Here is a 27,833-nt window from a genome sequence, read left to right on the forward strand (position 1 = left end):
GTAGAGACATGAAACTTGGCACAGAGATGCCTCTCCTCATGAGGAACACATTTGCCTCAAGAACCCATAACTTCCGCTTATATAGATTTACCGCCATTTTGAATTTTTTGAAAAACACTTCAAATGGATCTCTTCCTAGGAAGTTTGAGCGATCTGCATGAAACTGGGTGAACATAATCTAGGGACCAATATCTAAAGTTCCCTCTTGGCAAAAGTTGGAAAACTTACTAAAACTGAGCTTCTATAAGGCAATGAATATTGCGGAGGGCGTGGCTCATCACATAAAGGTGTATAACATCTCAAGGGTTTCACCCATCACCACGCAACTTTGTAGGCATATGACCACACATAATCTGAGGGGACCCCTCCATTATTGACCCCATCAAACAAAATGGGGGCGCTAGAGAGCTCATTTCTTATCTAGGCCTAACCGCCATATGGATTTTTACTAAACTTGGTAGATATGTAGAACAGGACGCCTCAAGGTGACTGGAGAAATTTAACTCTAATTGGCAACTGGGTGGCGCTATAACAACAGAAAAATGCTTCAAAATGGCTAAAATGCGACCGATCGCTGTGGCTCCCCCTGTGGACCAGTGTTGGTGTTTTCTAATGTTTGGTATGACTAAATCATGGTATGGTATGCTGTACATAATCACGCAAACTGTCAGTGTGTCATTCTGTCAGTCAGTCATTATGTCTGTCCCACGTTTTTCTACTCACTGACGTGGTCAATCTATGTGAAACTGCACATAGGCATTGAGGACTGGCATAGGTAGAAGGGGACAAAGCTACCAATGGCTATGGACTAGTGTTTCTAATTTTTCGCAATCCTTTTTCAACATGTGAAAATTCCATTGCAGATATCTGTAATCATTATTCCTATTTGTGAAAAAGGAACTACTAACATCTATAATTCGGGCTGCTCCCTAACAGTCAACCAAACGTTAGCCGGCAAGATTTCATTGGTCACTGAGCCCTGTCTGTAATTAAAGACCTCTGTAAATCAGTTCTGACTCATCATCATGAATTTCTACATGTGAAAATATATTTATAATATGTTAAAATTGTTTTACAATTAACTAAATGACATGTTGACATGTCAAAACGTCTTTTCCAGAACTGAAACATTAGCTGCTTCTCATCAGTCCTACAGATTACATTTTAAAAAGGTTTTGCCATGATCCTCGTCATGTTCAGCTTTGCTAATTCCAAACTCTGACATACTTGAATGAAACTGGCTCATGTGGGTTCAGCTGCCTACATCTTCCTGTGACCGTGTGGCTTGTGTGCGAGTAAGGGAGGAATTTGTGTGTGTGTGTCTGTGTGTGCGTGTGTGTGTGCGTGTGTGAGACAATGAGCTCAGTGTTCGAGCTCTGCAGAGCCTGCAGCCGGCCTGCCTGGCCAACCTTACGCCCTGCACGAGACAGCTGTTCCTCTGCCACATAAATAAGGGGGGAGCATGGCCAAATGAAAGAAGGAGGGCAGGAGAGACAGAGAGGGCGAGGAGAAAAGAAAGAGACGGAGAGAACAAACACTTATTGAGACACGAAATAAGATTCAGAGAACGACAAAAGCAGATAAAGGGGGATACAGCGGACCCCTCACTGTGGTGTAAGGCCAGTGTATCAGATTAGTATTTCAAATGACCAGAGACGATCGTAACAGACCACAAGAATAGTAAAAGATCTTAAAGCTTTATTTTATGTGTATTTTATTTTCCTTATTATTCAGCGAGCCGCACACAGAGACTCAGTTCAGCAGATGTAGTATCAGAGCATCCACATGCAGGTTTCTATTCCACTTTGTTTCTTGAAGAATTTTGACAAACATTCTATGTATTGCCATGTGTAGGGCTGTGCAGTATACCGGTTCGTACCGAAAACCGGTATTTATTTTCGTTATGGTATGAATTTTTCATATACTGCAATACTGCTGAATAGCCCAAACAACGTCTGGAACGTGCGCGGCAGAAAAGTGTTTCAACGGGGACCCATTTCACCGCTGCACACCACATTTTCCTGACCGAAGCCGACCCGAGTCTGAGACAATTATAACCGAGCATGGCACTAATGAAGCCAAGCCTGTGTTGTGTTCAGGCGTTGTCACATAAATTACAAATTCCAGCACTTTAATAGGCCATAGCACAACAGAGCAGCATGTCAAGTGGGCCGAACCCGAACAAAATACCATCAAATACCATGAAACCAATATGATTTTTAACAAAACGTGATATGAAAATTTTGTCATACCACCCAGACCTAGCCACGTATTAAATGATTAGATTGATACAACTCTCATATCTTTCTGGTAAATATGAAGTTACCTTGAACAAACGGTTAGCTTAGCTTAGCACAAAGACTGGAAAAAGTTCACCTTGCTCTTCCCTAAGGTAACACAATCCACCTACCTGCACCTCTATAGCTCACTAACGAAGGCGGAGTTTATACTTCTGCTTCAAATCTACGCCGTAGCCTGACGTGCACCTCCACGTCACAGTGACGCAGACCTCCTGTCTGTCTATGTAAGCTGAAACCATTTCCCTCAGTGGAAACAAAGCTTTGATTTACTTTAATTTCACAGATAAGAAACAATAAATTGTGAAGACAATAAAGCCTCCACTAAAACAGCATTTTAAGTCTTGTGTGTGATTTATCCTGGCTTCATATGAGCAGAGGAAATCTCTGCTAGCTGCTAGGCTAATTTATACAATGTAAAATGCCACAGGCTTGTGCTAATAACGTTAGCATGTTGTATTTGTTTGGAAAACGTGTTTAGTATAAGACAGTTGTTTTGTCAGTGAATGTTTTGAGTTGTAATGGAGCCAAACTATGTACCGCTACCTTTGTTAAATGTTGCTGTTGTCCCTGGTTTTATATGAGCAGAGGAAATCTCTGCTAGCTGCTAAGCTAATTTATACAATGTAAAATACCATAGGCTTGTGCTAATAACGTTAGCATGTTGTATTTGTGGGGAAAATATGTCCAGATAAAGACAAGTGTTTGTCTGTGAATGCTGCAAGTTATAGTGAAGCTGATTTGTGTTTGAAACTGTCTCTATTAAGCCATGTTTAATGTGTGTTTAATGTGTGTTTTGAATCAACTAAACTTTACAGCACTTCACAGAAACCTCACCGCCAACTAGTGTTTTGGAGGTGTAACTGCAGAGTGACACAGACACACCACCACACAAGTATAAATCCTGCTTAAACCTGACTGTGTGTTTCTTCATTTCAATAGCCAGCTAAGCTAACTGACTGGCTAACCTCGCTAATAAAGACACTGTGGTAATTATCAAAATGGTCAAAAACACAATATAGACAAACCAACTATAAATATCATTAACACCGTCACATTCTGGTCGATATGACTGTGTCCAACCAAACTGTCATTGGTCAGACAGTCGCTGGTGTCACTTTAATAAGGCCGTGTGTCAATCAAAACGTTTGTGGAGAAAATACTTGACATTTTTTAACAAAATAAAATTGGAACTGGAGGAAAACTGTACCGCCATAAATGTTAAAAGCTTTGATCTGAAACACTCTGAGGGTCAGGTGTGGTCAGTGACTGTGGTCCAGAGAGGAAGACGATCCAGTTGATCCTTCTTCTGACCCCTGGACACTGATGCACATTCAGCAGCTCAGAGTGTGAGCTGCATCGCTTTATTTTTATCCTTCCCTCCATTACACCCACCACAGAATACCTACCCGCCTATTTTCTCTTTTTACCCCTCCACTCCTTCCCCCTCAAGGCACCATCCTTCAACAATTTATCCCTCCATCTTCCTCTCTGTCTCTCTGTGGGGAATGGCCCAGTAATGCCAGACTAATAAATCATTCATGGCGTTGTTCCCCCCCACCCTCCTCCTCCTTCTTCTTCCCTTCTTCCCCCATCCTGCCATCCTCCTCTCCCTCGCTGCTTTACTGTAGCAGTGACCGCATCACCACACCCGCAGACTGCATACTTACACACACACACACACACACACACACACCAAATATAAGAGTTAATCAGCTCTGATTTTTGGCTCGCTCCTCCAAAGGCTTAGATTACTTAAAAAGATGCATCACAAAATAGGATGTGGGAGGAAGCATCGCCTGAGTTACAATACAAACAGATACGTCAAAGCCCAGACAGGTCATCGCCACACCAGACAGATAGAGACAGTCGGGGGGGGGGTGGGGGGGTAGAAACTCATCGCAGAGAGAGAAGAAGAAGAGGGAGAAGGAGGAAGGATGACTGCCAGCGCATTAGAAGGATATAACACGTAGCTGGACAGTATCTGAGTGTAGGATGTGTTTAATACGTAGATAAGCAGTTGGTGTTGGTGCATGTGTGTAACAACTTCCCACCAGTAATAAGCACGACCTTTAAAAGAATAAGCCCCGCCCCCCTCACAGTGGTCAGCTACATGACCATCACATGTCCAAATTTACGACCCATAAGGCCAATGGTCACTCTGTGTTTTTACAGAAAGGCACATGACAGCTTCTCACATCAACACAAAAACACACGTCTGACAAATTGGCGTCCTTTGTCGTAATTCTCGCCGCTCATGTCGTCTCTGAGAGAATGCGGCCGCTCCTTCTTTTATAGATGCATAAAGCAAAGGGTCACCGGCCACCGATACCTCCAGCAGTCCCACACATTCACGTGACGGTGCATACATGTGCATGACCTGTTAAATTGCCCTTTACGATCTCTGATGGCCCCTCAGTGTGACGCCCCATGGCCCCGCCCACACACAACCAAACACACCCGTTTTACACCCTGCAGTGAAGCTATTTATCATCTGCCAACAATGTGCTTTAAGTTAATGTGTTTAACAGGTGACGCATGAGAAATCTGTTCACGCAGTTTGTTTAAAGTGTTCCCAGAGTCACGCTGGTGTCGTGTGATGAAGACTCTGCATCACTAATGATCAACAAAGATTCATTTTCTACCTTCATGTCTTTATTTCATGTAAATAAACTCAACAGATGCTCGAAACTTTAAAACCGAGACAAGTTTTTTTTAAAACTCCTGCCTGCTGGTGTGTTCAAGTGTTCCTGGGAAACTAAGGTATTAGCGGTATGAGTGCTGGCTGTGAGTAAATCACACCTAAAACTTTGAATCACAATATCATAGAAACCCAGTATTTAATCAACATAGGGCAGGGCCATATAGCTTAGTAATTTTTTTAAACAATTACAGCACTTAGAATAATATTAAAAATGAAAAATTTAATAAAAAAAATAATAATAATATGGCGGGGTTTTTGTTGTTTGTTTTTTTTTTTTTACACAAAATATATCTCAATATTTTGAAATCTCTACTAAAACACAAAATTATTAAATGAACTAAAGTAACACTTAAGTTTAATAAAGTAGCTAAGAGGGGTGGGAAACACCAGAGGCCACACAATACGATAATAATTATCACAATATTTAAGTCACAATATAATATAACTGTGATTTTAAACATGTTGCGATATGCTGAGCATTTAATAAATATATAAAATTTAAAAGAAATATGGCAATATGTTGCTGTTTATCACCTTTTTTAAAGGGAAACTCTGTCAACATCTACAGTTTTATCAAATAAAGTAGTTAGTCTCTTCATCTCTAGTGGACTGAAAAGGCATCTGATTATATTATTCTAGTAAGCTACCAAAAGTTTAATATGTTAAAATATTGCGATACTGTGCTCTGTCCATTTTTCCCCCGACTCTAGTAGCTACTGTCATAGTATAATTATTATAACATTTAAATATTGTTTTGATAAAGTTGAGGAGGAAGTAATTAAATAAATCAAAGACCACTGGTGCTTTTATTTTGAAGCACCCAGCTCATCTTGAGCAGGAAGTCCTGATGTTTAACAGTTGTTGTTAGCGGTTAGCACAAAGTTAAAATGTTGCTGCTGCACCTTAAAACGTGAGGATTTATTCACTGAGCTGGAAACACACTAACAGCTCTCCACTTTATATATTTACATTAATTGCAAGTTGCACTGGTGCTCCGTGGTCGCAAAATGTAACTGAATGCCTCATTTCCACATTTTTTAAAATTAGTTTCCACTAATTTAAAAAACGTATAAATGATCACCATCGATAAAAAGATCGTCATTATGATGATCTGACTGTACATAATGTATAACCATATTTTAACAGAATAACATTACTCAGATTCACAAAGTGTTAAAACTAGATAAACAAGTTATTTTTAATCAAACAAACTCACCTGACATCAACACAGTTAACTGAACTGGAAAGAATAGCCTATTAGCCAGTTAGCAGCCTGTTAGCTAAGCTAGCACACTGTCGTACGGTCTCTTTTTAACCTACTTGAGGCAAATTCCAGACTGAAATATTACAGAGGGGAGGAGTTTCACAGGCACATCAGATATCACGGAGATTCCCATGGGAATGAATTAACTTCTGGTTACCTCGTCTCCGTACATACACGAAAGAGGAAACGAGGCGTAGCAGTCGTGTTCTGGAGCCCTGCAGGTACAAAGACACACACTTCCTCTACTCACGCTGTCGCTAAAACTGTTACCGTGGTGATGTTAAACTGGATTTATTTATTCTAAGCTAGAAACAAACTCAGCTCTTCAATTCTTATTTTAATATTTTCAAGTTGCAGTGGTGCTCCACGGTCGCAAAACGCGAGTCTGGAGTCCTGCAGAGAGAGCCATGGAGGAAAGCAAGAAAAAACGAAACAAATGAGGTGACCATTTATACTCGCTGTTTGCGATATAGTCATTTAATATATCCCACGTGGAACAAGCTGTGATACATCAAGAATTTTGTTGTACTGCATCGTGACGTACCTGCTGTTTATCGTACTTAGTTAAAGCATGTGAAAACATCAGAGTCATATTTTCAGATCCCTTAAATGACTGAGTGAGTGCTTAAGTTGCTTGTGTCGAGGTATTCATTACAAATTGCGCGACGGGACAAACGAGACGATAAAAGCCTGCACACGATCCCAGCAGCTGCCAATATCCTTGACATGAGGAGTGAGTCGAGGCCTCCTCAGTATATCTCACTGATGTAACGTGCGGCACAACACGGACGAGCCGGCGTTTGAGCGATGATCACAGATCTGAGTAAACTGCTCTAATGTTTCAGTCTGAGCGCTCCCCACATGAATCACCTCTGGAGTGCACTCACTCTCTCCCCTTACTGTCACCGCACATGTCAAATGTGTCAGATTACCAATAATGCTTTGTGCCTTGAGAAATCGTCCTCGCTGCTCAGGTGACGCTTGATTAACAAATGTCTGGTCAGCGCAGCTCATCAGACGCCTCATTCCACCAATTAAATCCTACAAACAATCAGTGCAACAGTGACTCGTGACCTTCATGTAGAGTTATGACACACTGAACAAAGATTTAAATGCAGCACTTTTGTTTTTGCTCCATTTTTTACAGGTTAAAGTTTTTTATGCACACAAAGAGTTGGTTGTAAGTTTGTAAAAATCAGTGTTAGAATAATAAAATCAAATGCTTTTTAAGTTCGCTAGATACATTTTGCTGCCTGGTGCAGCGTAAACCGTGAATCATCTGTGAAAACTTCTCCAAAGTGACAGACAACATCAAAGGTCATCAGCTTTTGCTCTCACCTGCTGCCCGCCCACATGTACTTTATTTTTGGTTAAGGCTACTGACTTTGGCGCGGGAGACTGGGATTTGAATCCCGGTCAGGGCAGGCAACACAGATCCAGTCTGGACCTGTAGGCAAGGTTCCTAATGCTGCTCGCTGACCTCAGGATGAGTGAGACCGTAAAAAACAAGAGTCATACTGGCTTGACGTCAGCCGGGTCAACAAGATCCGTGTCAGGTGTTGGGGAACCTGATGAGAACTGGACTACTGGAACCAAACATAGATGGACTAGAGCACACACATATATTTGTACCCGTTACCTGTGAGTACCTGACCTGCTGCATCTGACCTGTATTAGAGATGTACCGATACCACTTTTTCCTTCCCGATACCAATTCCAATCCCTGAAATTGTTGTATGTCTCAACTCCTAAAACTCTGTGTAAAATATTAAGAAATAAATACATAGTAGAATGAATGCCATAAAACCTTTTTTATTATTATTATCCAGTGTTGACACAGATCAAGACACAGGTTAAAGTGCAGCCACACAATTTGGTAAAAAGACATTTTAAAGGCTACAGTAGAATGCTTTTTAAACTCTGCTCCATTTCTGTTTTGTTTGCCTGTAGCGTGCGTATGCGTAATGACGTGAGGCATTACGTGGTATCGGATTGGTCATAGGCTGTACTCGCCGATACCTGATGCCGCATTTGAGGTAGTATCGGAGGCATTTCCAATACTGGTATCGGTATTGTTATTGGTACTCTAACTTGTATCCTAACTTGTACCTACAGACCTACACCAGCACACTTTTGCATCCTCCACCCATTCTCAAACAGAAGCCAGAGACACAATCACACACTCCAAACACTGATTTAAAAATCTTCCCTGAAACTTTAAGATGATAAAAAATACCCAAATCTCAGCCTCTCCAGAGCTCTTTAATGCTGCCTGTGTATTAATCGAAGACTATTTTACTGTAAACAGCAAAATAAACAGAGAAAATAGGGGAAAACATCTTTTTAAAACATATAAATTTGCAGACTTAAAAGTAAAAAGGCCGAAGAATCCAGATACATTTAGTGGAGCTTGATGTTCTGTAGCTCAGTTCCAGATTCGTCTAACTGGGAGGACGGTGCACAGAAGACTTTAAATAACTGGCTAATTTGAGACTTTTCACACTCACAAGGTTCCCAGTGACACAATTTATCTATATATAGGTGAGGCGATGGTACAGTGAGGGCTGTGCAACCTACAATCACACTCATACTGCACACACACACACACACACACACACACATCCTCAGTCGGTCCAACTTGTAGCAGTGAGTGGCAGAACAGTGTCAATTTTACTGGGAGCCTCTGAAGGGACCCCACTGGTCCCTGGACCCCCAGTTTGGGAACCTTGGGTTTACACTATTTGGCGGAGCCTCATTCAGTGGCAGTACAGAGCGGGCGCTTGTGTGTGTGCCATAGATAGCATGTTCATTTAATGAGTGAATAATGTCCAATGAACTGTGGGGTGAGGGCCTGGGCCGGGGGCAGGAGGGGTGAGCACAACACAATAGGAGTGTTAGGCTAGTGTGGGAACCAATTCTCCCCGGGACAATAGACACTTCCCAGTGGCCACAGCGTGTCCATTCACTATCAGCTGCTGGGCCGGCGGAGCACGGCGCTGAATATGCACCAGCTCAGCACAATGCTGCTTTCTCCCAAACAAGACCAGACTGTTTCCTATCCCAAAGACAACACAGGCCAGCTCCAGCCTATACACAGCCTCATTCTCACATGAGCAGTCTCTTTCTCACTCGCTCCATGTCTGCATGTCTCTGTCGCCGTCACACACACCAACAGGAGGGTAGCAACAAGGCCGGGGATTGTGGAGATAGGCTGGGGCTGCCGTGCCGTAACTAGGCCACAGTTTCTCTCCACCAGGGCTGCTGGTCGCTGAGATATTCTGGGCTGAGATGTTATTAGCGTAACCCAGTTTACCCAGTACCAGGTGACTGCTGGAAGAGGGGCTCCCCGCTGGGACACACACTCTCAAGGACAATGCACACCAAGAGGCGGAGAGGAGGGGGAGGAAGGATGAAGCAGGAGGAAGGTGATGATGAAAGAGCAAAGTGCGACGTGATTGGGTGGATCACCGGCTCGCTGGCTGATTTGGATCAAGCGGAGTTACCGTGTGTGTTTCTGTGTGTGTGTCCACTCTGGGCTCCGCTGTGACCCAGACTCAAACCTGTACCCAACCTTTTCTTCTGTGTGCGCGTCCTCTGGTTGCTGTGGCAACAGAGCCTGAGAACTGAAAGAGAGGGCGGGGCTGAGAGAGAGAGAGAGAGAGAGAGAGAGAGAGAGAGAGAGAGAGAGAGAGAGAGAGAGGAGCGCAAGAGACGCAAGCCTGAGAGTTTTTTAAATGTCACTGTGTACATACACACACACACACACAGCAGTGGAAGTGAGAATGTATTAACCTGTCATTATACAGTCATCAGTCGTCACAGCTCTACGATCTCACCGCGGATCATATAAACCTTTAACTACTTCCTCTTTAATATGATTATTGTAACGGGATGATCAATAAAAGACACACAGATGAATGAACCAATAAATATCTTTACAGCAACATGTCAGTTTATACACTGCTCAAATAAATTAAGGTGACTCTTAAATCACACGTCAGATCTTGATGAGCAAATTATTGAAGTGTAAAATCTTCACTGATGTTTGTTGTGTAATTTGTGGAGAACAAGATGGGCCCTCTGCACCAGGAGGAACCCAGGGCCCTCTGCACCAGGAGGAACCCAGGGCCCTCTGCACCAGGAGGAACCCAGGGCCCTCTGCACCAGGAGGAACCCAGGGCCCTCTGCACCAGGAGGAACCCAGGGCCCACTGCACCAGGAGGAACCCAGGGCCCTCTGCACCAGGAGGAACCCAGGGCCCTCTGCACCAGGAGGAACCCAGGGCCCTCTGCACCAGCATAAGGTCTGACAGTCACTCTGAGGATTTCATCCTGGTACCTAACAGCAGTCAGGGTACTGTTGGCTATGACATGGAGGTCTGTGTGACCCTCCAAGGATCTGCCTCCCCAGACCATCACCAGTCATGCTGGATGATGTCACAGGCAGCATAACGTTCACCATGGCGTCTTTCACGCCTGTCACATGTGCTCAGTGTGAACCTGCTCTCATCTGTGAAGAGAACGGGGCGCTGATGGTGGACCTGCCAGTCCTGGTGTTCTCTGGTGAATGATGGAGCTGCACGGTGCTGGGCTGTGAGCACAGGTCCCACTAGATGCCGTGGGGCCGTCATGCCACCCTCATGGAGTCTGTTTCTGACAGTGTGGTCAGAAACATGCACACCAGTACACCTGTTCCTTCTCACACAAAGGAGCAGATACCAGTCCTGTTGCATCACAACCACCCTCCAGGCAAAGGTCCCGTATGGAGTTCATGTTGCTTGTATCCACTAGGGCTGACCCAAAAAATTCGAAGCTTCGAAGCTTCGTTTGATGGCACGGGATTTGATTGTGAAAAAATCACTAAACGTTGCAGTTATTACTTATGCATGGCTTTTTAGTACTTTTTATTCAAAAGTTTATTTCTAAGATCTTATAATAGATTTTCATAAGGTGCATAATAAGGATTAAAAGTGAATAATCCTTGTAGCTGTCGTCAGCTCACGTTATCTTCACTTCCTGTCTCAACTGCGGCATGTCTGCTCCGAGTTTGTGTGTCTGTGTGTGTGCATAAAAGCAGCACAGCGGACCCGACACACACACAGCAGGAGGAGCGGCTGCTGCAGTGTGATCATAAATAATACCAACACTGAAAAAAGTAATCTAACAGTTACAGATAAAAGAACATTGGAGCTTCTCAACACTACAGTCGTTAATAACTTAGCACCGCTGCTCGTTTACTACAGGCGAGATTAACGAGGTTAAAGCTTCACACATTAGTGGGGAAAAGTGAATATCAAGGGCACATTCACACCAGGATAGTCCGGGAGACTCGGTTCGAGTGGGCAGGGAAATTTGCGCCTTCATTTGGTTCGGTTCACTTTCACACTGCACTTTTTAAAGCAGACCAAACCACCTGGACAACGCCACGCAGTTACAACACCGAAACAACCACTGACCAGGAAGCAAAGAAGCATAAGGAAGAAGGAAACCCTGCTGATCGATTGGCCAGGACCAAAAATGTTAATCTATCCCCTTCAGCCCACCTGGTCACCACAAAAACACCAAATGCACTGCGCTCTACGTCACTTCCTCCCCTTGGTTCGCTGGATAGTCCGTTTGCATTTCCCACTGTAAGCAAACCGCGCCAGAGTTCACTTGCAAGTGAACCGAGACCCGCAGTTTTCAAGTGGACCAGGGTTCGCTCGTTTGGTCCGCAGCAGAGTTTGAATGAGCATTCACACCACTCCAAATGAACCAAACTATCTGTGGAAGTGGACCAGGGTTCCTTTTCAGCGGACCAAATAGAACCAGCGTGAATGCGTCCTAAAAGATGGATCTCAGATTTTACACATCGATATCAGGTCATTCAAATGAAGATCAGTTGGGATGAATCTATTATTTTAACCCTCCCGACCTCCCACTGTGTCGCTGTAGATGCTGCTCATGTTGAGTCAATGACAGCTGTGGCTTCATGTTACCTGCACTATATATCAGCTGTAATCTTAATTATCAGAATACTGCATAACAATAACAACGTCCCATTATATCATGCATCTCTACTTATTATCATTCTTCATCATGACTTTGGGATTTCACTGCACTTTGACTGCTGAGCTGCAGGAGACATGTTTTCTTTCAGGGGTGTCACCTGGTGTTGGCCTGCCCTGGGCCCCACATGTGTGAGGACCGCCACTGAGCAGGATGTCTGCTGTCTGAGCTGAGCTCCAGTGTTACATGTTTAACTGCTAATAGTCGCATTATCATCACAAGTTACTGTCGTCATGTTCTGACGTTAGCATTTAGCATTTAGCACACACAGCTGCTTCAGAGACACAGAGGACACAGAGGACACAGAGGACAGTCTCCTGTCTGTCTCCTGTCTGTCTCGTGTCTTTATTCACTGTCTGATCAGTTTCATTCTGCTTAACTCGACTCATGTCGCTCCTCACAGACTCGTCACAGATCACTATGACTCCATGTCCAGGACTCCCTGCTCCTCTCCTCGTGTCGTCACTCCTCCTACCTGCATGGAGTCCGCGCTGATGATCTCCCCCTGAAGCCGCCTCCCGAGCTCGATCGCCAGCTTGGACTTCCCGGTACCGGTAGCTCCCAAAATCACCACCAACGACGGGACCATGGCTCTCCGTAATGCACCGTGCACGCTGCCTGCGGACGCCGCCATGATGCTGCTTCCTCGGCGCCCAGCTGACGGCAGCGCGCATGCGCATTGGGCACCGCGACGAGAGGTGGGCTCTGTTGCCAGGCAACAGGCAGCCGTTACTGTGGCAACACTGATTGATGAGGGGGTAATGTGATGAGGAGGATGCTTCATCTTATGAGACCAAATAAATATAATTATTCAAACATCTTACTGGAGTCGCGTGACGTCAAACTGGATCAAAACCAGTTCGGTTCAGTCACTGGGAGCAGACTGGTCTCTGCTCATGACTCCATCTGTGAGCACATCAGGCTGCTGATAACATTTAGTGAGATGCCTTTACATTGCACCAATGTTATAATTGTTTCTATGGAAACTGTCCAGGCTCTGCAGCCGTGAGCAGAGATGCTTGTTGCCATGGTGAAGATGCCAGGATCAGTTACCGTGGAGGCTGCTCCGAACAAATGGACGGGGAGAGGGAGGTGTGTGTGTGTGTGTGTGTGTGTGTGTTCACTCATACAGGTGGTTTATTGGAAGATAAATGGGTGTAATATAAAAACCCTCAGAAAAAAAACAACACAACAGATTTTATTCTCAGGTTTCAACCACATCAAACTTCTTCTTACGACCACACAGACAAAAATATACATGAGTTATATTGTTTTATATTTCACTGTAGTTGTATTTTAAGAGCATTTTTAATGTTAAATTCAAATTGCTGCTCAATAAATACACATGTATTATGTGTCAGTGTGACAGTGTGTGTAACCTGTGTGCTGCAGGTGAGCTGCTGTTGCCAGAACCACTCGTACAGTTAAATATCACAGCGAGCATTTTGAGGTTGTCAATGAATATAAATATATATAAATATAATAGGGACAGTAATCGATAAACAACTGTCATGGGACTCAAACACAGTCTGTAGCAAAGGACAGCAAAGACTTTATGTGGAAGCTCCGACAGTTTGGAGAGGACAAACAAATACTGCTTCTCTTTTATTGTTCATTTGTGGAGATTATCTTAACTTTATGCTTTACTGCTTGGTTCTCACTGTCTGTTGGAAACAGGAACAAACTTAACAAGATTGTTAACATGTCTAGCAAGACTGCGGGTCAACAACAACGCAGCATGACACAACTTTGTGAGTCCAGAGTAGTGGAGAAGGGACCCTCAGTCTTAGGTGATGTTTCTCACCCTCTCCATGGTGAATATGAGTTGTTACCATCAGGACGGAGGTACAGAGTGCCGAGTGGCTGGAAATCTTTCATACCTTCCAGTACAGCTCTGCTGAACAGATTATGCTTGTGATACAAGGTGCACACTATGGTAGGTTTCTTAATTGTTGATTGTTGGTGATGCTGGTGCAGAGCGCTGTTGTTAGATGCTGTCTTGTTATGTCTTGCTGTTGTTATCAGCTGTGGTTGTACTTGTTCTATGGTTGTCTAATGTTTGTCCTTAATTGTAATGTTTCTTAGGAATTTTGTGATGATGCCACAGACACAAAAAGAATTTCTGAAAGGATAAATAAATGAACTAACTAACTAACTAACTAACTAACTAAGACGTTCAGAGAAGGTTCATTGATTGATCAGCTACATTTAGACCAGCTGCCAATCAGAGTGTTTGATGTGTCACACACTGATAATTCCCACATGTGAACAGCTTTTTTGAATTAAATCAAACCAAATTAATCTTTTTTTAAAGATATTTTTTGGGGCATTTTTTTGCCTTTAATGGACAGGACAGTTAAGTGTGAAAGAGGGGATGACATGCAGCAAAGGGCCACAGGCTGGACTCGAACCCAGGCCGCTGCGGCAACAGCCTTGTACATGGGGCACCTGCTCTACCACTAAGCCACCGACGCCCCAAAACCAAATTAATCTAAATATTTGTAGGAAATGTGTGTGCACAACATACTGATACAGTCAATCAAAATTATCCTTAACTTTTTGTACAGGTGTGGTTGAATATTGCAGCAATAATGTGAGGTCACGACACATCATTTGAGAAACACTGATTTAGACCATATTTCTGTTTTTTCCCCACAACATTCAGACGTTCATAAATGGTTCAAAATGTTTTTTCACTGATTATTTGAAGCCTGACTATAGTTCCACTCCAAAATGATAGACTGTTACTTGCAGACTGTGGAGGATGAAAAAATCTCACGATTGCAAATCACAGTGACACATGGTCGAAAAGTGAACGAATCAGTGTCTTCAAATGGTTGGTGAAAAAACGTTATACAAATAGATATACACTCACCAGCCAGTTTATTAGGTACACCTGTTTAACTGCTTGTTAATGCAAATAGCTAATCAACTCATTAACATTTAGTCACGTAGACATGGTGAAGACGAGCTGCTGAAGTTCAAACGCAGCATCAGAATGATGAAGAAAGGTGATTGAAGTGACGACAGGAGACTGGTCTGATGAGTCTGGACATTCAGATGGAAGCATGGATCCATCCTGCCTTGTATCAACGCTTCAGGCTGCTGCTGGTGGTGTAATGGTGTGGGGGAGATTTTCTTAGTACCAACTGAGCATGGTTTAAACACCACAGCCTACCTGAGTATTGTTGCTGAGCGTGTCCATCCCTTTATGACCACAGTGTACCCATCTTCTGATGGCTACTTCCAGCAGGATAACGCACCATGTCACAAAGCTCACATCATCTCAAACATGACAATGAGTTCACTGTACTCCAATGGCCTCCACAGTCACCAGATCTCAGTCCAATAGAGCACCTTTGGGATGTGCTGGAACGGGAGATTCTCATCATGGATCAACTGTGTGATGTCATCATGTCAATATGGACCAACATCTCTGAGGAATGTTTCCAGCACCTTGTTGAATCTAAGGTGAGTGTGGAGCCAGATGATAATGATTCTTGAATGTGTATAAAAGAGGCAAAGAGGTCATTTCTGATGTCAAACCATGAATTTATTATTTTCTGACTTACTCTTCATACATAGAGGCTTATGAGGTACAGAAAAAACAAAGTGCTGAGACAAGGCTCCAAAAATCACCATAGTTAAACTCTCAAAGTAAGTAAGCAACGTCCACTGCTACCGTGACTGTGCCAACAGCAGAGACCAGTGACCAATACCAGTCAAACAAATAAAGAAACGGGGCGATCCACTGCTGTGGGCGCTCCCTGTCGAGAAATAATAATCAGGGCTAATGGTGGTTTGTGCTGAAATCATTAGCAGGAAAAACATGAGAGCTAATTCAGAAGAATGAAGGGGAGCGTTGAGAGAGAGATCCTGAAGTGTCTGATGCTCTCTGACTGTCTGACTGTCTGACTGTCTGTCTGTCTGTCTGTCTGACTGTCTTTGGGGCTCTGGCGTTATGTTACAGCATATTACAGCCAATGGCTCTATCACAAGAGCTACAGGCTATATGTGGGAGTTTCCTGAGTGCCGGTAAGAGCAGAGCATGCTACTCATCGTGACCGAGTCATTTACAGTACGATATCCAGGGATACAGTGTTCTCTGTTGCATGGCTTTATGGGAACAATAGGGAGCACCAGGCTTGCAGAATAAAAGCAGAGAGCGCAGTAACATTAAGGTCACGACAGGCTACACAAGTTTAAATCGGTAGATCCTCTTAAGCCCCCCCCCCACCCCAGCCCACCAGCGGCAGATTTAAGAGAGTGCTACAGCAGTGATTGGATTGAACCCAGGAGCGTTCAGGTGCTCTCCGCTCCGCAGACAGAAAGCAGACCGTGCACGCCAAGTTTCAGCACATAACCACCACCAGAGCCCCGCCAGCTACAACAACAGAAACAATCATTAGCTCACACTGAAACAACTCGGTAGGAAAATATAGTATAAAACTTTTGTCAACTCTGACTTGTACAAACAAAAGAAACCCCAGAGACAGGAAACAGAAACATGTAGGCATTGCAAACAAAATAAACAGGTGGTGACAAAGTGGCTAGTGTGATCAACGTTCAGTAAGTGTTTTATTTTGACTCTTTTTCATCATCATTTTATTAACAAAAATAGAAGCTTTGAGTTATCTTTGAAAAGCCGGCAAGCTCGGCCCCGCCTTAAGACACGGGGCCGACAAAAACTAGGAGGAGTATAGTAGACAGCTCTGGTTTTGGTTCTGGAAGGGACTGTACAGTAAGGGTCCTATATACATAACATCCAACAGGATCGTCTACGTACATTGAAAGGCTTCTATAGGCATTACATCAAATGCAAAACAAAAATACAAATATATCTGACAGCATGATGAAACAAATGTACAGTTGGAACTCGTCGGGCTTCATCTCAAAGCAGACGTTGGCGTATTTGATGTTAAACAAACAGATTTAATTGAAGCCATTCTCTTTTGGTTGATAATTTGAAGCCAACATTCACGTCTTGGCTGCTCTCATGGCACAACAATAAGAAAGTTACAGTGAAATCTTGGTGAAGATCTTCAGAGTGTTTTTTGCAGATATTGATTGAAAACAGGATCAATCTCAAACAACGCCTGTATGGCAACGTATTTTCCCCAAATAATGATAATAATGCTAGGAAACTGGTCGTTCCCACGGTGCTGCTGTTGAGACGTCTACGATGCAAGAAGGGAAACCTGCAGGCACAGAAGTTCGGACTGAAAGGGTTAAAGTCTGTATTCTTTAACCTGGACTCCATTTTCCTGTTATTCATGTCTCCAATGGGAACGATGAGTTTTGAAACTGGTCCAGTACTGATGAGTGGCTGCAGTGTGCAACAGCGAAACACGCTGCAGTGTAACCACGTGGGGCATTTGTGCACCGTCAGTGTACGTCCATTAAAAGAGCTTCTTTTGCCACTGACAGGCTCAAGTTGTTCTTATAAGTGTCTTAAAACATCATGGACGGATCCCTACAAAGATAGACCTGTGTGTTTATGCAGAAACAGCCCTGAAATCAATCTCACCAGACCCCATTCAAAAAAACAGTAATTTTAGCATGTGCAGAGGGAGCATATTTTCACGTCTTAGTGGGTGAGTTAAGGATATAATCTGACCAAACTAGAGTTGGTGATTGTTGGAGCAGAGGAAAAAGGAACCAGGACAGCTTTTGAGAGTTTATTTTGTTGCTGTTGACTTTGAATGAAGCGTGTTCTATGATGGTAAAATTACTGTTTTTTTAAATGGGGTCTGGTGGGTTTGGTGATGGTGATTTTGGGGCCGTTTCTGGTAAAACAAAAAGGATCTTGCTCTTTAACAAAAGGTCTATATCTGTAGGAATTCTTTCATAATGTTGCAAGACACTTAAAATAACACTGAGCCTGTCAGTATCAAAAACACTTCTAGTGGACATAAATTGACAGTGCACATCGCCCACAGCTGCCGGCTGCAGCGCTCTCACTCAATAATGAACCAATTTCAAACCCTGTTGTTTTCATTAGACACAAAACAGGAAAATAGAGCCCAGGTTGAAAAACACCCAATGAACCCTTTAGGCTGAGCTGTTCCAGAGGTGCAGGACTTATTATATCCAGTTGTAACATCACTGTTGCGTGGCTCAGTACAGTCCCACTGCAGCCCCCTGCAGTCCCAAGATCAGCGAGCATGAAGCTCGAAACTTCAACTGCTGACAGGGAAAAGAAGTGTGAAGAAAAGAACAAGAGGAAAGAGGTCAGATGCTCTGGAGAACGAGAGGAGAACGGAAAAGAAGATGGAGCGGAAACGAGGCGCAACTTGTTAACAAAATGTCAAAGTTGTACGCCACGCGCTGAGGACTGTAAAGAACAGTATGAAGGAGACTCTACAGAGACACTTTAGGAGACTGATGACAGACAGAAAGAGGAGACATCTCTGCTGTGCGAGCACACCGAGCCCCATCACAATCAAGGAAACGTCTGACCGGACCATGCAGCAGGAGGACAGCACAGTCGGAGCAGTTTATCAACTAGAAGCTGCGTTCACTTGCCGTAGCAAGCAACAGTTTTTCAGCGAGGAGAACTCTAACAGTTTGACAAACCTATATTGAGTGACCATGGACATATTAATCTGCCCGTATGATGCCCCATAAGATCAGTCCCTAGCTGTCTGTCCTGACTGGCTCGCGGCCTCGTCAATCACTCAGAAGCTCATGTGCAAACCACAAAATAGAAAAGAAAAAAAAAAACAATCCACCCGCACTATTTTCCAACGTGACCAATTCAAAGTGAACATTAGTGTCTTTCTCCTTCATGTAGTCCTGCTCACTGTGTGTGTGTGTGTGTGTGTGTGTGGTGTGTGTGTGGTGACGTTCAGGAGCGTTTGAGCAGTGCCAGCCTCTGCAGCAGCTGCAGCTGCCTGGATTTCAGCTGCTTCCTCTCCTGAGCCTTCTGCCTCTCGCTGACGTGCAGCTGCTGCAGGTACTCAGTGGCTCGCGTCAGGATCGCCACCTTCGGCGTCTTGGGGCAGTCCGCTAAGCCCGGGATCTCGTCCCGCAGCGAGAGGAAACGTGAGCGCAGGTCGTTCCTCCGCTTGCGCTCCAGGAAGTTGTGCGCCTTGCGTTTGTCTGTGTCCTCGCAGTCGGAGGACTGGGGGCTGGAGAGCTGGCAGAAGGAGTGAGGCTTCGAGGGGGAGCTGTGGGGATGGGAGGTCGAGGAGGAAGAGGAGGAGGGGGGAGACGAAGGCGATGTGGAGGAGGTAGGAGAGCAGGCGCTGAGGTTAGGTGACTCTGACCTGGCCACGGTCACAGGACACTTCCTGCTGTCTAAGTTCAGAGGGGCGTGGCCGGGCCGCGGCTGCTGGTAATGGGAGTTCTGGTGCGGCTGGCTCGCCTGAGAGGACGCCTCCTGACGGACCCTCTTCCGAGGCGGCTCAGGCGGCGCAGGGAGCGTGTCCGGCGAGGGGGCAGCGTAGTTGTGCTGCTGTTGGTGGATGGAGATGTGGAAACGCTTCATGCCGGGGTCCAGGGGGTCCGCTCGCACCGTTATGGTCACCGGCTTGCGAGTGTTTACCAGTCGTCGAGGTTTGCGCTGCTGCTTGTGCTCCACCGTCACCACGTCAATCTCCTCTTCGTCCTCATCTTTGTCATCTTCGTCATCTGAAAGGGAACAGCAGAAGGTATCAAAATATGCGTGTGCTCATACAAAACACCTGCTGATGACGGCAGGTGGCGGCTGAGGTGGGAAAGATGAGTCACATGAGGAGACGCACTCACACTGGTCCCTGACACCAAATTCCTCTGTTAATACCAACTTCACACATCCTCGTAAAATCTACATGATCTCACACACCGCAGGATACACACTGTCACGGTGATGATTCACGCCGTTAGGTCAGCTCCATCTCTTCAGTCGTGAGGACAGGGTGAGGGCGAGAGGCAGACACGGGTCAGGGGAACAAACAAATCAACAACACGTCCTGTTAGAATGAGCCGACGCAGATTCAACGCTGCACACGTTTAAAACCACTTGCTGCAGGGATGCACGATAACATCGGCTTTAATATGAACTCTCAGAATCAGCTGACATGCTTTTTCTTAATTTGCAAAATGAATAAATATTCCATACATTAAAGAGTATTCTACTTCATGTCTCCATCTGCTGGTGGGCCGTCAGGATAAAAGTATGAATGCAGGATATGATGTTAACTCACCACAGAAGAGGCTGTTAAACATCTGCAAAAAATCCAATATCTTACATCCCTAATTTGCTGCTCTGTTCACCAGAGTGCAGGCAGGGTGTTAAACATGAGGAAAGGTCTCATCGACTTGATTCCACCAACCGACATACACATTTCAATACTCTTGTAAATTGAAACACACTCTTAAAGTAATTGAGCCTCTGTGGATCTGACTGCTCAGAAAGTGGTAATCTCTTCATGAACAACACAGTACAGACGTGAGGACAAAGAGCTTTAGACAGAGAGGGTCTGCTCATTATTTACACCAGCATTTATATGACAAAAGATGACACCTCATAATACGCTGCGTGCAGAATTCCCTCAGGCAGCCCTAATGGCTCTTTATGGGAGCTGAAGCATACATGTATTTCCTCTATGGCCGCTCATTCTGCTCTCTGAGTGCACATTATCCCCTGAAATGGTGTGAAATAGTGCCTCACACTCAAAGAATTCTGCACACCCAGCCGACCTCCTAAATGGCTAATCCCGCTCTATTCACAGCCCGGGCTGGCTCGGACCAAATCCACCCACTGACACAATTGGCACTGCAGCCTGTTGAGCGGAGGAATGCAGCAACAAGTTCCCTTTGTGACATTCCACACACCATTATGCACGGTCCAGGCTCAGCATCACATGGCAGCCTACATACCAGCCTCAATCATATGGGTTCACCGAGTGGAACAGCAGGTCTGGAGTCAGGGAGGATTCTGGGCCATGATCACTTAAACAGGGCTGATTTCCTTCAGCTACGTGTTACATAAAGTTCTGATTGAATTCAGATCGGAGCCGGCGAGGGGGGGGGGGGCACAGAGAGGATGTTGTTATCAGGAGTGAGACTGGAGGAGCAGCGAGAGGGAGCAGCTGGTCTGCTGGAGCCAGGCCAGGCAGCACATGTCTCAATGGGCGTGTCGCTCTCAGGGCTTCAGCATGTGTTGCATGCACCAAGGTAACGCAATGCAGTCATCATGTTCCACACCGGCCCTCGCTGCCAGATTATGACTAATCAAAGCTAAAAATTAACTCAATGATCAAGAGAAATGTGACATGTGAGGTCAAAGAAAGTCCTGAGTCACCCTCCAAAATACTCACTGGGGTAATGGGCAGAGAGAGAGGGAGAAACTACAGAGGGGTGTCTTTGGAAAATTAAAGGAACACTGTTGAAACACCACAAAGTGTGATTATATCCACTGCACTACTACTGAGCGTCAGACACACACTGGGGCGGGAATCACCAGAGGATCACTGATACGATATCACGATACTTAAGTTGCAATATCATTGTGATTTAAACTATGTTGCCATATGCTGAGTGTTGCGATAAAATATATTGAGATTTATTACCTTTTTTCAACTGTAAATTACGTCACTGAAGGAAAACTTTGTCAACATCTGTTTTCGGAGCAGCAAAATGTATCTAGTGGACTGAAAACACAACTGATTATATTATTGAAGAAGCTAGCTAAAGTTTAATTTGTAATATTAATAATTTATATAATAATAAAAAAAAATCAATAATTGGCCTTGTGTTACGATATGATATAGCCACACAAAAATATCGCGATACTATGCTGTATATGGAGAGAAAATAAATCAACTCAGTATAGTATTGTGATATTTTTTGTTTGGAAATATCGTGACCTCACATTGTGCCAGGTATTGATTTTTTTATCATGTAGATCAGATAGTTTTCCTCTGGCAACATAATTTACAGTTGAAATAAAAGGTAATACATCACAATATATTTTATCACAATATTCAGCACATGGCAACATATTCAAAATCGCAGTAGTGACTTAAGTATCGTGATAATATCGTATGTGAACAGCCAAACAGTAACAGCCATAACTTCACCAGACAAACCGGAGGTCAAAGAGGAGCTGTTCACCTCCACAGAGAGGCTCCATGTCTGTTACTGACCTGAGGAGTCGGTGTGAGACTCGGAACCAGACGACACTTGTTTCTTGCATCCGCCGGTTAACGGGAAAGTGAGCACGGCAGCAGGGTCCACACAGTCCGCCGCCAGGCCGCTGAGGGCCGACGCGTCGGCGGGGGCGCACTGCACCCTCCCCGGGGATGGAACCGCAGAGCCGGCTGCCACCTTGGCCGCGGCCCCCGTCCCGGGACAGGAGGCGCAGCGCTCCCCAACAACTCTCTCCAGCTGCTGTCCCGCAGAGAAGCCGCTCCACATGCAGTCCTGGATGATGATGGAGCTCAGGTTCCCGAAGGAGTCATTGGTGGTGGTCAGCTTGCAGGGCAGGTCCTGCTGCTGCTGCTGCTGCTCGTCCTCCTGCCCCAAGAACTGAGACACCCACTCCAGCTTGTCCCCCAGAGACGGGCACAGCAGCCCGACCTTGGCAGACCCCTCTACCGCCCGGATGGGGGACATGGGCGGGGTCGGCACCAGCTCGAATTTCTTCCATATGTCCTCACTGGGTGCGGTGGACTTGAAGAAATCCTCGTCCGGGTCGTGGTGGTCGTCGTAGAAATAATGTTGGTAGTGGTCGAGGTGGTCCATGTCCCAGTTTTCATAACGAGGCGCGGTGGAGCTGATGCCCGGCATGGGGGCTGCAGGCGGGGGGGTGGGGGGGTGTCACTCCCTGTTCCCTGTGTCTGCAGAGAGAGAGCCAACAGTTGGATCAGAACTGAGCCTTATGCTCATCATAATAATCACAATAATCACAGTCCTGTCTGCACACATGGTGCCCTCTGAGGGGGGGGGGGTGGGGGGGCGGCTGCAGCTGATCACACTTGTTTCATTATATTGTTTACACCCTCATATTGCCCCGTCTCTCAGAGAGCAGCAGCACATGAACTAAGTGTGTGTGTGAGAACATGGTGTGCCAATTAAGGCCACAGCAGAGTCTTCATCACTTCACTAAGGCGAAATAAACCTGGCGATGTTTTACGCACAAAGACGCAAATACCTGTGCGTAAAAGCCGCAAAGTTAAAGTTAAAGTGTGTGTAGCTGCTGAGAAGTTTCGCAACAGTGTTTGATTACATAACAGTGCTTTAGTAGTATGCTGTGACGGGGGGGGGGGGGGGGGGGGGGGGGGGGGGTGTATGTGTGCTGAGTGCTCAGCAGAAAATACAGTGATTACATCTGATTGAAAGAGACTAATTGGATGGACAGGTACCCGTCCTGCTGCCAACGAGCCCGCTCAGACAGAGGCTGAGGCTCCTCCTCGGTTCAACTCCTTATCAAGCTCAAAGAATTCAGCTGAGACTCCAACAGCCGATCAGGTAATTAGGCAGCAGGCGCGCGCTCCGAAGCTGCAAAGCCAAAACTTGACGCGCTCCGTGTGTTGTCTGAAACCTGTGTTCACGCGCCCGTGTGTCAGAGGAAGTTGCTGAGGAATTAAAAAAAGAAGAGTTTACCTGGTGCTGAGAGTGAGAAACCTGCTCGCTCCTTCATAGATCCGCTGTGCGCAATGGAAGTGTCCAAAAAACGCAGCGATGATTCCTCCGTGTGTTCGGCCGCAGATGGAGCCGTGACGCGGACCCGCTCGGTGCTTTTCCCGGTTGTAAACAGACGTAGAGATAAATGAGTCGGTTTGGTCGCAGTGCCGCCGCGCGCAGGGCTGGACAGGCTTCAGCTGTGGTCACTTTCTTTGCCGACTACTGCACTGTATGATCCGGGGGAAGGAGAGTTGGCTATTATGCATAAAAGGCGGGTCGTAGTAGGAGAGCCACGCCCGCTGTTTAAAGGGACAGCACACTCAAAAAAAGACGCATGATGCTCTGCAGGAGAGAACAGAGGGTTATGTGACACTGACTTCATGAGATAACACTCAACTGCCTCTGCAGCAAGAATGCAAACATCACAAAAGGTATGTGTGTGTGTGTGTGTGTGTGTGTGTGTGTGTGTGCATGCAGGAGCCCCTGAGTTTAATCATGCTGTATAAAAAAGGGATCTTCTACAACATGGAGAGATGTGCATGTGTGTGACTGTACATAGGGCGTGTGTTTTGTCCCAACATTCAGGGGGGACATGTGAAAGTGGGGGGTTGAGGGTCCATCACTCATGAGGCCAGCTGCACAAAGCACATTAAGTTTGCTCCTCAAGTATGAAACTTGAGGCTGACATGAAACACCTCGCCAATAACTGACTTAAAAGATCCTGTCACATCAAACCGCAGAGCAAATATTAATTGTAAAGGAGCTGGAAAAGCACAGCTTCGGAAAGCTGAGTGCTCCAACCTGAGACAGTCACAACCATTAACTGACTTCTGGTAAAAAACAAAGTGTAAAATCAGTTGCTCATCATTCAGTGTGTCCATCGGGTTCTCCAGTCGTGGAACACTCTTCTCAGGATGTCTTAATTCTCCTCATTTATCTCCATGAGCTCAACCATGTTGCAGCTCAGATGGAATAAGAGGTACCTTGTGTTTTTGTCCTTACTTTGGTTACTAAGGTTCTTTGTGTTCACTAAGCAAAAGACCAAGATAAGGAGAAAAACCTAAATCCTTCAGTAAACATTTTAAGGAAACCTCGAGGAGAAGACTTGAGGATGAACGGCAGCGGAGCGAGCAGCCACTGACATGAAAGATCACGTTGCATAAAACCGCAGAGCAATCACTGATTGTAGAGAAGCTGGAGGAACACAGCTTTAGAAAGTTAAGTGATCCAAAAACAGACGGTCACCCCGCAGGACTCCACTCAGTCCGGACTGGAGAAGGTTTGTGGGTTGATGGTGTTTGACAGGCAGGTAGGAGGCTCAGTTATCTGTGAGTGTAGCTGTGCTGTAAGTAAACAGTGTGAACTCAGATCAGTTTTCTCTGACAGAGATGAAAGTTTAGCTTGAATCACCAACTCTGTGAGAGGACACCAGTTTAAACCTCCAGACTAACATGTTGCACATGAAGAAACAAGTTATGTTTCTGCTTCTTAACAGTCACATGGATAAGTCAGAGTTTACAATGAACCTGGGGACAAATCCTAGTTGGCTCACATTAGTTATTTGTTGAGAGCATAAACAGAGAGATGCTGAGCTTTTCAGATGACGATCAGTAAGTGTGTGCTCGTAAATCAGCCCTTAAACCTGTCACACACTGCTGGAGACATGACACACACATTATTTTATACAACCTGTCGCCTTGAGTCTGATTTATGATCCATGAATCAGACTCACTGGATCAGTTTAAAGAGATAGAAAACATTGTGACTAAATGTCTTGAGCTTTCGTCAAATAAAACTATGAAGGATAAAGATTTTGACTCAAACTAAAAGACTTTTCGTCTCATGACTAAATCTAAAAAACCTGCCACAATTGTCAGTGTATCAAGTTATGGTGCAAAAGTCTCAGATATTGTCCAAAAAAGTCCTTCTGTCACTGAGGGGCAGTCACAGTGATGTCATGTGGACATATGGCTGCAGTGTCTGATGTCGCACCTCACAGTCTCTGTAATCAATATCAACCTTACAATGTGGAGCCTCTCCTCTCTGTCATGAGTGTGTCACTTCAACAGCTGCACACACACCAACTGCTGACTCTTGTTTTTCCTGCCATCTGAAACCTTCTCAGTCCCCCCCCCCCTTTTTTTTTGGAGCCATGAAACTATGCCGCAATAAACTTTGGCGCACTCGCTCTTGAGGACGGTGATTGAGAAACATCCGTGCTATAACTGCTCCTCTGAGGTTCCCCCTCCAGCTCGGCGGTGAAGCAGACAGCGTGAAATCTTTGTCTGTCCACCGCATCTCCCCATCAAACTCAGACCCCTCCCCCCTCTCCATCAGCCCTGTGTGCTGTCACTCATCCTCTCTTCTTCTCTCCTCAGTTTCACTCCTGCCTGCTCCTCCCCCAGCCCCCCTCTTGTGCTTTTATCCTCAGTCACCTCTGATCAAAAAGCTCTTGACCCTACATGAAACGCGGAGACTTTAGAGGGTTATATCCTCTGTTTCCCAGGAGAGAGCCCACAAAGACACACTGAAGGAACACAAGCAGCAATCTGTCAATTTCCCCATCTGCATCACTTTCCCTCTCTCTGCTCGTCTCGCTCCTGATCCCTCCTTCTCTCTGCACTTTTATCTCCCTCCTCTCTGTCTTCTGCCTTGTTACATACTTTGAAATACTTAATCTGCCTCCCTGCTTTGAATTAATCATCAAAAGTGAATGGGTGCACGGACGGGCTCCTTCAAATGAAAAGAAAAGAAATATCTTTTTAGATCAAATAAGTAGATTAAGCGTCTCGCCTCATCAGGAGCCGCTGCCCTTTAAATCATTTATATATACAAAAAATATGCACTTCCCTATTTAAGGCAACATTTCATTGATATGTTAATGTTAATATGATTCTGGAGAATATTCCCTACATGGATGTGCTGTGGTGGGGCTCAGAGGGAAGAGCTGGTTTACAGTCATTCCCCGATAGATTAGTGAACCTTGTTTGCATGAAAATAGGAGGAGTAACTTGTGATGTGCTCAGCCTCTCATCTGTCCTCTATAAACCCCCTCACATACAGCACAGACATGACACAGACATGACACAGACAGATTCATAGGATGAGTAAAATGTCATCTCTAGCCCTTTTTAAACAGGAATTGTGCAAATTTGCAGGAAAGCCCAATCAGTGTTTTTTCAGCATTGGCAGTATAAAAACAAAATCGGGGAGTGCAGCAAAATGCCACCTACCTACTTTTGTTTATACAGAATGTGCCTTTTTCGGGGCAATGGGGGGCGTGAGCAAGTAACAAAACGTGTAGCTCAGCGTGTGACGTAAACAGTGACGTGGGAGGGAAGCCGCGGCTGGTCAGTCCTTCGGTGATTCTCTCGTAAGTCGGCCCGTTCTTCACCGTCCCCGTCATCTGACGGTTAATGGCCTCTTCGTTTGCGAGGACAAGGAGGGCGCGCAATTCCTTGTCTCCCCAGTTGCTCATCTTTACAGTGTCTGTCAGGTTTGTGTTTCCCTCTTGCTACTAGTTGCTCGCTAATTCCTGCTATCAGCTGTTTCCTGTTTATTCACCACAACAGCTCCTCCCACAAGTCATCAACAGCTCCTCCCGTGGTGGAAGGTCGCCTCGGTCTGTTTAAACTTAAAAGGGTTCCACCAATATGTCTACCCTACGAGGCGGAAAATTGGGCACCTCGGATCAACTTGCGGCTCTGTGTGTCTAAACGCTTGCAGCTTGCCGCTAAAACGGCCCAACAATCACCAAAAATCTGGCAGTGTAAAAGGAGCTACTCACGAGGTACCAGTTAATATCTGCTCCCAGAACAGAGACGCTGATGCTCCTCACTGTGCATTTAAATATACAACATTCACTTCAGGTAAAGGTGTGCTGAGGTTAACGTCAGAGGTGAGGACTTGAG

At 45.2% G+C, this 27,833-nt stretch overlaps 2 protein-coding genes across 3 annotated transcripts in view; both read right to left on the reverse strand.

Moving 5' to 3' along the window:
• Nucleotides 1-12,969, reverse strand: part of trit1 (tRNA isopentenyltransferase 1) — a 50,055-nt gene extending 37,086 nt beyond the window's left edge. For both annotated transcript variants that reach the window (XM_078176021.1, XM_078176020.1), the window contains exon 1: nucleotides 12,788-12,969. In XM_078176021.1, coding sequence (XP_078032147.1) covers nucleotides 12,788-12,946 — 159 coding nt within the window. In that variant the 5' untranslated portion in view covers nucleotides 12,947-12,969. The remainder of the gene's footprint in view (nucleotides 1-12,787) is intronic.
• A 2,880-nt stretch (nucleotides 12,970-15,849) lies between these two features.
• On the reverse strand, nucleotides 15,850-24,170 carry myclb (MYCL proto-oncogene, bHLH transcription factor b). Its single transcript, XM_033637446.2, has 3 exons — nucleotides 23,902-24,170; nucleotides 22,443-23,135; nucleotides 15,850-19,944 (listed from the first exon to the last, which is right to left on the reverse strand). Exons 2-3 carry the CDS (start codon nucleotides 23,083-23,085, stop codon nucleotides 19,160-19,162), a joined length of 1,428 nt encoding a protein of 475 aa, XP_033493337.2. The 5' UTR covers nucleotides 23,086-23,135; nucleotides 23,902-24,170; the 3' UTR covers nucleotides 15,850-19,159.
• Nucleotides 24,171-27,833: the final 3,663 nt, after the last annotated feature.

The sequence above is a fragment of the Epinephelus lanceolatus genome, chromosome 16 (genome assembly GCF_041903045.1).
Source record: "Epinephelus lanceolatus isolate andai-2023 chromosome 16, ASM4190304v1, whole genome shotgun sequence".
NCBI classification, from domain to species: domain Eukaryota; kingdom Metazoa; phylum Chordata; class Actinopteri; order Perciformes; family Serranidae; genus Epinephelus; species Epinephelus lanceolatus.